This window comes from Babylonia areolata, chromosome 21, assembly GCF_041734735.1.
Source record: "Babylonia areolata isolate BAREFJ2019XMU chromosome 21, ASM4173473v1, whole genome shotgun sequence".
Classification (NCBI taxonomy): domain Eukaryota; kingdom Metazoa; phylum Mollusca; class Gastropoda; order Neogastropoda; family Buccinidae; genus Babylonia; species Babylonia areolata.
The window spans coordinates 55650826-55661632 of record NC_134896.1 but is presented as its reverse complement, the minus strand read 5'-3'; the positions used below and the strand labels follow the sequence as shown (position 1 = coordinate 55661632).

General features: G+C 43.7%; 1 protein-coding gene across 2 annotated transcripts in view; it reads left to right on the top strand.

Moving 5' to 3' along the window:
* Window positions 1–3: 3 nt before the first annotated feature.
* LOC143295878 (acid phosphatase type 7-like) overlaps window positions 4–10807 on the top strand; it is a 35393-nt gene continuing 24589 nt past the window's right edge. Inside the window, exons 1-4 of one of the 2 annotated variants that reach the window (XM_076607542.1) lie at window positions 4–123; window positions 5998–6121; window positions 7800–8006; window positions 9169–9351. In XM_076607542.1, coding sequence (XP_076463657.1) covers window positions 19–123; window positions 5998–6121; window positions 7800–8006; window positions 9169–9351 — 619 coding nt within the window. In that variant the 5' untranslated portion in view covers window positions 4–18. Of the gene's footprint in view, window positions 152–5997; window positions 6122–7799; window positions 8007–9168; window positions 9352–10807 lie in introns of both variants that reach the window. The other variant, XM_076607543.1, reaches the window with a different exon arrangement.

Genomic DNA, 10807 nt, shown 5'->3' with positions numbered 1-10807 from the left:
CCCAATCAAATTGACCCTATGTTTCGGAAGGGAGTTCACTTTCTTGTACCCATCGCCTGTTTGTTATCAAATAAGACCAGTGGATGGCTGAGTGACGTTCAGCACGTCTTTGTCAGTGAGAACGTGCGTTTGTCAGTGAGAGGAACACGAGGTAATTTTTATAATTCTGTACACTGTTTTGTGTTTGTGCAAAAGTGTATACCACATTTCTTTTGTAGTTAGAAAACAAAAAGACCTATGAAATTGACAGAAATTTATCTCACGGGAGATAAGGATCAGGATTTGGGGCGTTGTTTTCTACAACTTAGCCATTTTTGGCTTTTCATGCCCCTTTAAGTTTACTCCTTTACATTGTTGGTCAGGTCGTTGACTAGCTCAGTCATTTTATCCATCAAAGTCATATTTCGCTTTTGTCAATAACTCGTGTTTATCTATGAGGTTCTAAAAAGGTATTATACTAGGTGCACGTTTGATATTGTTTGCTAATTTGTTCCAATAATTTCTTCGTCTTTATTTGACACGACCAACATCAAATTGTGGAATAATCTGTCGTGGTTGGAGCATGTTGTTATACATAAAGATTCATGTTGCCATATTCCACCGAACACAGACACGGATACCATGATCTTTGACGAGTGTAAGACCGCAGGTATCGTGTCCCACCACCACAAGCGATGCCCCACAAGTGATAGTGATACCCCAGTTCACATTTTGTTTCGATGAAGATTAGTGCGGTGTGCTAAAAACAACAGGGTCAGCTGATGCCTGTCCGACAACATAGCAATCCGCATTAGGCGTTTGACACAGTGTTGGTGGTACACCGGGACACAGTCCAACATTCTGTTCGTGTTAGACAAAAATAGTTTTCATCTAGGGCAACAAAACAAAGGTAGATATAATGATATATATATCATCCCTTTGTGTTTGGTATTGATGCCAGTATCAGTCACTTCGTGACAGTTTTCACATAACTGCTTAGGGGGTTGCTAAGAAAGAGGAAAAGAGAGATCTATAGACTATACTAAGGAGGCCTTTCATACCCAGTCTATGGCATTTTCATGCTTTTACCCAACCAGAAGAGGGAACCCAGGTAACAAAATGTAGAAGATCAGAAAGAAATCAACCAGATGAAAATTGAAATGAAAGCAGAATGCCAAACTTGTGACAGTGCAAGTTTGGGTTTATTAAAACCTTCAGATTAAAACTACAGCTGAATAAAAGATATGTGTTGATACAAAGATAAAGGTTTGAAATGATCAAGGGAAGGAGTACATCACTACTTGCCACTTCAGCCTTCCTCAGGGAAGCCATTCTAGCAGTGTTGAGTAATTTTTGTTGGGATGATATGTGAAACTGGGTGAGACTGGTTTGGATTTCTTTATAGAGAATGATGTTAGAGAATATTTGGTGTTTATGGAGATAAAGCTATGCTGAACCTGGGAAGAGAGTTCTGTGTCTGTGTGTGTGCAGGCATGTGTATGGTTTTAGTGTAACCACCCTTTATGTGTATAAGCTGTGAAATATATGTGACTGAGTGTAGGAATATATGACAAAGTTTATTACATGTGGAAGTAGTTTGTGAGTGTTGGCTTGATGGGATGAATATATATGGAGTGATTTCACAGCCTGGGTTCAATCAACATATTGTCTTTCTCACAAATTAAGAAGCAAAAATGCAGCAATGGAATTTACAATTAATTTATTCTTACTTAACCCTTTGAGCCCTGACCACCGCTTTACCGGTGGTAGAGAAAAATGACATAATGCCTAGCCACCGGTTTAGTGGTGCATAAACACTTGTGTCGTGTTTTGCTATTGGTTGACTTATATTGAAGAGCAAATCAGAAAAACCGTAATATTCTGACGTCAGCGAACGTAGTACCAACATAGCTGCGCCTTTTCACTGTGTTTTGTGCATGTGCTTTGGATAAAAAAGATCGATTTCAATATAGTCAACCAATAGCAAGACAGGAATGGACTCATTGGACTGTTAATTTCTTCTTTACATATTTCTCAGTGTGCATACATTGTATTGAATTCCAGATCCCAGAAATTAGTTGGTATGTCAACACTTGAATGCGCACATTTCTGAGAAGGGATTGTTATTGATAAGTTGACATTGTCTGATTGTGTATATATATATATATCTTCATCTTGGTACTTACACTGTGTTAAAAGGGGGTGGTGGGGGTAGGGGTTGTACGGGTAGGTGAAGAAGGTGAAGGGGGAGAGTAGGATAACAGGCAGAGGATAGGTGCACAATCCACTCTCTCCTCATACCACAGCAGGGTCTTTTAGAAAGATGAATTGAGGTGTTTATTTCTCGAACTTTAAACAGCACACCTTGAACACACACAATATTAAAACCCAGGTTAAATCAATACCAAAACATATGCTAGACATAATTGCACTGATATAACAGAAACATCATTATGTTGTCTGGACAAGTAAACAATTCCACAGATAACCTTTCTCCATTCTGACACTCAGTGTCTAGCCGTACACTCTCTTCTCAAAGAGATCTATGTAAAGATGTAAAACAAGCTTCATATAGCTTACCATCAACAATCAGTGGCACATAAGTTAATGTGTACCAAATATATGACTAACAAATACTAACTCTCAGTGTTTAACTCTGTCAAACCACCATAGAATAATAGCTGTCGCACCAAGTATGTGGCAGACAGTTACAAACTCCCAGTGTTTAACTCTAGTTAAATCACCATACAGTAATAGCTGTTTCCATTAAGACTGAACAAATCAGTACTTCATCTCTGCAAAATATTTCTCTGGTAAAATTATTACATGGGAATCATATAGTTTCCAAATAATATGGTAAATATATAGCAACCTGTGTGCACCAACATAGGACTGCCTGTCAGTGGTCTCAAATCTTATTGAACACATACAGCTATGTGTTACCCCACTGGCATATAACACATGACTACAGCACATGGTAATCACAACTACCAAGTCACACATGTTCCCCATGTTGCATTATCACCCATGTGCACACACACATGGAAAAGCATGAACATACAGTTAGCCTGCAGATTTGTTCACCTTGAATATAACCATCACCACCTAACATACAAAATAGGTATGTCATACCTCAAAATAACTCCAACTGTTACAACCAAAACATTCTACACAGATGCAACCTACACATAATCTCTGTGTTTCTTTGTGACTAAAAGCTTACATTGTTCCCACAGTATGTCAACAATTGACACACCACTGACATGTTACTGAACATTATCATTTATGTAAGCTAAGATGCACAACCTGTAAACCCAAACATGATGTCCAAGCATCATACCATAATATCAATCTGTAGGAAACAGGAAAGGGGGGTGGGGGATACCCAAATACCCTAAACCAGTACTCCATTTAGTCATGTATTGGCTACATTGTGTATTTTAACCACTTTTCCCTCAAATACAATTAAGCCATACACATGCTGGCTATGCTCTCACAAGTCATGGTATCTGCATCAACACATTCCAGTTACATTAACTGTGAAATACCACATCAGCTAAAAAGGATCTCTCAACGCTCTTGTGACACAACATCACAATTCTACAAACTCCAAACTGTTTCCAAAAACCAGAAAGTAAATTGCCAACAAACCAAATTACCAGTATAAGCATTACTCACAGCCCCTAACGTTTCAGTGTTCACTTTATATCCATGTAGCAGAACACAATCCCACTGAGCCAGTGTGTTAGTCACAGAATCCAAGTATACCATAAATCAAGCATTCAACAATGTCCGAAAAATAGATGCTAGTTTGACACTCACAGCCCCCATGGTACTGTCTTGACCGTCCGGCTCTCCCGGCCTGCTCCAAGGAAGGAAAAAGAAAGAAAGCCCACTTGCCTATTCATTTTATCCTCTTCACAAGCTGGCGCCGTATGCCAACTATCTTCGACCCAGAGTGTTTCCAATTGGCTGAAGTTAACAGACCAGTCTGGGACCAGCAGTGCTGGACTTGCACTCCAGCACTTTTCTCACAGAACCCAGCATTGTCAAGGAGAAGGGGAGGGGAGGGGGGTGGGGGGGGGGGGGGGGTGATGAAAAGAGGAAGGGAAGGAGGAGGAAAGATCGCCCAGCCCTGATTCTGTTCTAAACAGCTCATGATAAACACACCACACCATGTGGTGACCATTGAGGCAGATGCCAACCTGCCAGAGATCGACATGGGGGGTAAGGAGGGGCTGGGGGGGGCGGGGGGGGTGGGGTGGGGGGGGGGTTGACGGTGATGTAAGTGGAAGGGAAAAGGGCAGGGGAGTGTAAAGGAAGAGAATGGTCAGAGGAGATACCATCTATACTTAGTATTTCTTGATAACTTGCTCCCTCTGCACTTGGCCAAGGGAAGGGGGGGAAGGGAGAGAGGGTATGGGGAGGGGTGTTGGTGGGGATAGATGCCATGGAATGTGTGTGTGTGTGTGTTTGGGGGGGGGGGGGGGGAGAGTAGGGAGGTAGGAAGGAGGGGTCCATCAGTGAGCAGTGTGTCTGAGAAAATCCCACCCTTCCACCATAGGTGCCTGACACACTGTAACAACTGGGTTATGACTTACATGCTTGTTTCATAATGTTGATTCTGATGAACACTGACAGATGTTTTTGTTTTCACAGCTCCTTAGTTTTAACACCTAACAGTGGTTAAAACCAAAATGCGAAATGGTCAAAGCAGCATTGTTCTGCATTCATGAATTTTTTTTTTTTTTTTTGGAAATAATACTGGAATGGCCCAAAAAATACACAGTTTTGAATAGTCTTGACATTGTCAACTGAATCGGTGAATGAAACCAAAAGATACTATTACATGATAACGTTTATAGTCTGTGATCATTACCATTATGAATTGTTGTTGCTCACGACGGGGGCAACAGCCAAGTGGTTAAAGCGTTGGACTTTCATTCTAAGGGTTCGAATATCGGTAATGGGGTCTGGTGGATAAAGGGTGGAAATTTTACTAATCTCCCAGGTCAGCATATCTGTAGACCTGCTTGTGCTTGAACCCCCATCATGTGTGTACACAAGCAGAAGATCAAATAATAATAATAATAATGGATACTTATATAGCACACAGTCAAGAAATCTGCTCTAGGTGCTTTACAAAAACGCTTTTGTTAACATAAAATATTATATCTATGTTACACACACACACACACACACACACACACACACACACACACACACACACACACACACACACACACACTGCATACATACATTTTAACATACATGTGCATCTAACAGCTACCCTAACACATATGCACACATAGGCAGGCACAAACTTACATAAACACACGCACACACAATACACGTTCATATACATGCATGTAGTTATGTAATATTATGTACACACATTAAAGATCCTGTAATCCATGTCAGCATTTGGTGGGTCATGGAAACGAGAACATACCCAGCATGCACATCCCTGAAAACCAAGTATGGCTGCCTACATGGCAGGGTGAAAACGGTCATACATGCAAAAGCCAACTCGTTTACATACGACGTGGGAGTTGCAGCCCAAGAACGAGGAAGTTGTTGTCATCAGCATCCAGCCACTTGACAGAGTTTACTCATACAGCAGTTTTGACTTTTATTGACTGTGAAAGGTCAGGGCTGGGTAGTCGTGCCCTCCTGAACAGTGTGGCGTGCATGAGATTTTCGTATTGTACGGATTTCCATATAGGAATTTCTGCTATTTAAAGGAAAAAACAACTACTCTTTACTGGGGTTGTTTTCTCTCCTGTATTTCATTTTGTTTTGATATAAAGAAACACGCTTAGAAAAAAAAATTATTAATAACTCATATTGCACTAAAACTTTTCAGTATTGATATATAAAGATCAGCCACACCCATCATGGGTTGATGTGACCTTATCTTTTTTTCTTTTTTTTTTTTCTTCTTTTAAAAGATAAAAATTATTATTATTATTATTTTTTTTTTTTTACAAGTGATCCAAATAGTGTGGTTGTGGACAGTGCCAAGAGCCCAGGAGGATGAAGTGGAGCGTGGGGTGCCTTTTCCTGACCCTGGTGTGGGTGGTGTCCTGGGCCTACCCCCCTGTCTCCGTGCAGCCTGAGCAGGTCCACATTGCCTATGGAGGTCAGGGCCTGTGATCACTGTGTTCTTCTGTCTTGTGTCATGTCGACGGGCGCAATAGCCGAGTGGTTAAAGCGTTGGACTGACATTCTGAGGGTCCCGGGTTCGAATCACGGTGACGGCGCCTGGTGGGTAAAGGGTGGAGATTTTTACGATTTCCCAGGTCAACATATGTGCAGACCTGCTAGTGCCTGAACCCCCTTCGTGTGTATATGCAAGCAGAAGATAAAATACGCACGTTAAAGATCCTGTAATCCATGTCAGCGTTCGTAGGGTTATGGAAACAAGAACATACCCAGCATGCACACCCCCGAAAACGGAGTATGGCTGCCTACATGGTGGGGTAAAAACGGTCATACATGTAAAAGCCCACTCGTGTGCATACGAGTGAACGCAGAAGAAGAAGAAGAAGAGTGTCATGTCTTTGGGGTTAATCAGGATGGGGATACTTATCCATGATAAGGTATAACAGTGATGATAGTTTGGATAATTGCGATCATGAAAATGTGCTGTCGTTTGTAGTAGTGCTTTCCCAGCAGCTGTGAGTGCGATGAACAATACTTGTGGCATGAACAAAGTGCAGGAGTATATTATATATAAAGGAAAACAGTTTGAAACGGTGTACCATCGCTTACACACATCATTCCCACCACACCCTCCTGTCTCTCTCTCTGTGTGTGTCTCACATAAATACACACACACACAACCAATTCTCTCTCTCTCCCTCTTTTTTTTTTATTTTTATTTTTTATTTTAAATAGGTAATGATAACAGTGATGTTGATAGTATTTTCAGCAATGGATCTATAGCACCATGTTATATCAGATAAAATGGGAAGGTGCTGATCAGGTGTTTGGCTTCTCATCCAGTGACCAGAGCTGGACTGAATAGAGGCCCTGTTTCAGCATCATGATGCATCCTACTCCCAGGGAAGGGCATTTCACTCTGGTTTTTCTCCCTCCCTCCACCTGGATGTGAATGGGTACCTGACTGCAGTTTGGGAAGGTTTTAAAAACAGTGGAAGGGAAGGGCCCTGCCTTCCTATGCTGAGCCCTTGACACGGTGAATGTGGATTCACTGCCCGCATGTCTGCATTTTTTTTTTTTTTACATTTATTTGCTTATTTATCATTGTTGTCTTTTTTGTTTATTTTATTTTATTTATTTATTTTATTATTAATATTATTACTATTATTATTATTTTTTTATATAATTTTTTTATTTGATTATTTTTTTATTTATTTAAAAAAATATTATTATTATTATTGTTTATTTATTTTATTTTTAATTCTTTTAATTTTGTACACTTATAGTTGACTTCATCAAGCTTTTGCGCCTTATACATATTATTATTAGTAGTAGTAGTTCTTTTTTTATGTATTTATCTATTATTTATTTACTTTTTTTTTTTCCTCAAGGCCTGACTAAACGCGTTGGGTTACGCTGCTGGTCAGGCATCTGCTTGGCAGAAGTGGTGTAGCGTATATGAATTTGTCTGAACGCAGTGACGCCTCCTTGAGCTACTGAAACTGAAACTGAAACTGCCCTCATGGCTATAAACAACCACGGGACCTTAGATTTGGCAGTGGGAGTGGAAGAGATTCAGGACCCGTATTGTTTTGGAAGGTGTATTTTCATAATGTTGCATTGTGACTGAGGCATGCTGATCCTGCGTGACACAGACCCGACCGACCCGGGTCAGATGTGGGTGGTGTGGAGCACGCCCAACGACACCACCTCATCCAAGGTGAGGTACAACGCTGCGGGGTCCTCCCAGGTGATGACGGCCCAGGGGGTCAGCCGTCTCTTCACAGACGGGGGAGACGAGCACCGCGGGCAGTACATCCACCGGGTCAAGCTGACCCGTCTCGTCCCCGGCCAGAAGTACGGTAAGTGCCATTCCCCTGACTCATGTGCGTGGATAATATATGTTTGTGTGTGTGTGTGTGTGTGTGTGTGCCTATGTGGGTGTGTGCACATGTATGTCCATGTGTGTGTGTGTGGGTGTGCGTGCATATGTGTATGTGCTTGTACGCATGTCCATGTTTGTGTCCTGTAAAAACTTTCTTGTTGGTGCTACACCTTTTCTCAGAAGACATGTGTATGGAATGACCGATGTTGGCAGAATACATGTGTATGGAATGACGATGTTGGCAGAATACATGTGTATGGAATGACTGATGTTGACAGAATACATGTGTATGGAATGACTGATGTTGACAGAATACATGTGTATGGAATGACTGATGTTGACAGAATACATGTGTATGGAATGACGATGTTGACAGAATACATGTGTATGGAATGACTGATGTTGACAGAATGCATATGTATGGAATGACGATGTTGGCAGAATACATTTGTATGGAATGACAATGTTGGCAGAATACATGTGTAGGGATAACCGGTGTTGACAGAACACAGAATGCATATGTATGGAATGATGATGTTGGCAGAATACATTTGTACATCCATCCCTCTTTCCACGTCAGTCAGGAACTTCGATGTTGTCCTTGACAATACACTGTCCATGCAAAAATTTATCAGTCAGACATGTCAGTTCTGCTACTGTCAACTGCGGCGCATCAGTGCCGTGCGGAAATATCTGGCCACTGATGCAACATCTAGACTTGTCCTTTCTCTAATTCTCTCTCGCCTTGACTACTGTAACTCTCTATTGTCTGGTTTGCCACTCTGTTTACACATACCCAGATTCAAACACTCGACTGTTGGCCGCCGTTCTTTCTCTGTCTCTGGACCTTGTGATTGGAATGAACTTCCTCTTTCGCTTCGTCAAGTCTCCACACTCAGCTCTTTCAAGTCTGGCCTTAAAACCCACCTCTTCCCAAAATAGCTTCCCTTGCCTGCCCTTCCTTGTCTTTAGTTTCTAGTTTTAGAGTCATGCATGCGTGTGAATGACTGGTGCGAAAGCGCTATGATTTGTCTCTGCACAAGATTCAGCGCTATATAAATACCATTATTATTATTATTATTATGTATGGATGACTGGTGTTGGCAAAATACATGTGTATGAATGACCGGTGTTGGCAGAATACATGTGTGGAAGCGATCAGGGCTGGAGCGACCTGTTCTCCTTTAGGGCCATGAGGAACGACAGCAACTGGTCGCCGCGTTTTGCGCTGTACGGAGACCTGGGCAACAAGAACGCCCAGTCCCTGCCCCGCCTTCAGCTGGAGGCTGAACAGGGCATGTACGATGCCGTGCTGCACATCGGTTAGTGCTCTTGTGTTCTGTGTCACTGTGTGTGTGTGTCATGTGGGAGTGTCTGGCCCTGTGTCACTGTGTGTGTGTCATGTGGGGGTGTCTGGCCCTGTGTCACTGTGTGTGTGTGTGTGTGTGTGTGTGTCATGTCTGGCCCTGTGTCACTGTGTGTGTGTGTGTGTGTGTGTGTGTGTGTGTGTCATGTGAGGGTGTCTGGCCCTGTGTCACTGTGTGTGTGTGTGTGTGTGTGTGTGTCATGTGAGGGTGTCTGGCCCTGTGTCACTATGTGTGTGTGTGTGTGTGTCATGTGGGGGTGTCTGGCCCTGTGTCACTGTGTGTGTGTGTGTCATGTGGGGGTGTCTGGCCCTGTGTCACTGTGTGTGTGTGTGTCATGTGGGGGTGTCTGGCCCTGTGTCACTGTGTGTGTGTCATGTGGGGGTGTCTGGCCCTGTGTCACTGTGTGTGTGTGTGTGTCATGTCTGGCCCTGTGTCACTGTGTGTGTGTGTCATGTGGGGGTGTCTGGCCCTGTGTCACTGTGTGTGTGTGTGTGTGTGTTATGTGGGGGTGTCTTGCCCTGTGTCACTGTGTGTGTGTGTGTGTGTGTGTGTGTGTTATGTGGGGGTGTCTTGCCCTGTGTCACTGTGTGTGTGTGTGTCATGTGGGGGTGTCTGGCCCTGTGTCACTGTGTGTGTGTGTGTCATGTGGGGGTGTCTGGCCCTGTGTCACTGTGTGTGTGTGTCATGTCTGGCCCTGTGTCACTGTGTGTGTGTGTCATGTGGGGGTGTCTGGCCCTGTGTCACTGTGTGTGTGTGTGTCATGTGGGGGTGTCTGGCCCTGTGTCACTGTGTGTGTGTCATGTGGGGGTGTCTGGCCCTGTGTCACTGTGTGTGTGTCATGTGGGGGTGTCTTGCCCTGTGTCACTGTGTGTGTGTCATGTGGGGGTGTCTGGCCCTGTGTCACTGTGTGTGTGTCATGTGGGGGTGTCTGGCCCTGTGTCACTGTGTGTGTGTGTCATGTGGGGGTGTCTGGCCCTGTGTCACTGTGTGTGTGTGTCATGTGGGGGTGTCTGGCCCTGTGTCACTGTGTGTGTGTGTCATGTGGGGGTGTCTGGCCCTGTGTCACTGTGTGTGTGTGTCATGTGGGGGTGTCTGGCCCTGTGTCACTGTGTGTGTGTCATGTGGGGGTGTCTGGCCCTGTGTCACTGTGTGTGTGTGTCATGTGGGGGTGTCTGGCCCTGTGTCACTGTGTGTGTGTGTCATGTGGGGGTGTCTGGCCCTGTGTCACTGTGTGTGTGTCATGTGGGGGTGTCTGGCCCTGTGTCACTGTGTGTGTGTGTGTCATGTGGGGGTGTCTGGCCCTGTGTCACTGTGTGTGTGTGTGTCATGTGGGGGTGTCTGGCCCTGTGTCACTGTGTGTGTGTCATGTGGGGGTGTCTGGCCCTGTGTCACTGTGTGTGTGTGTCATGTG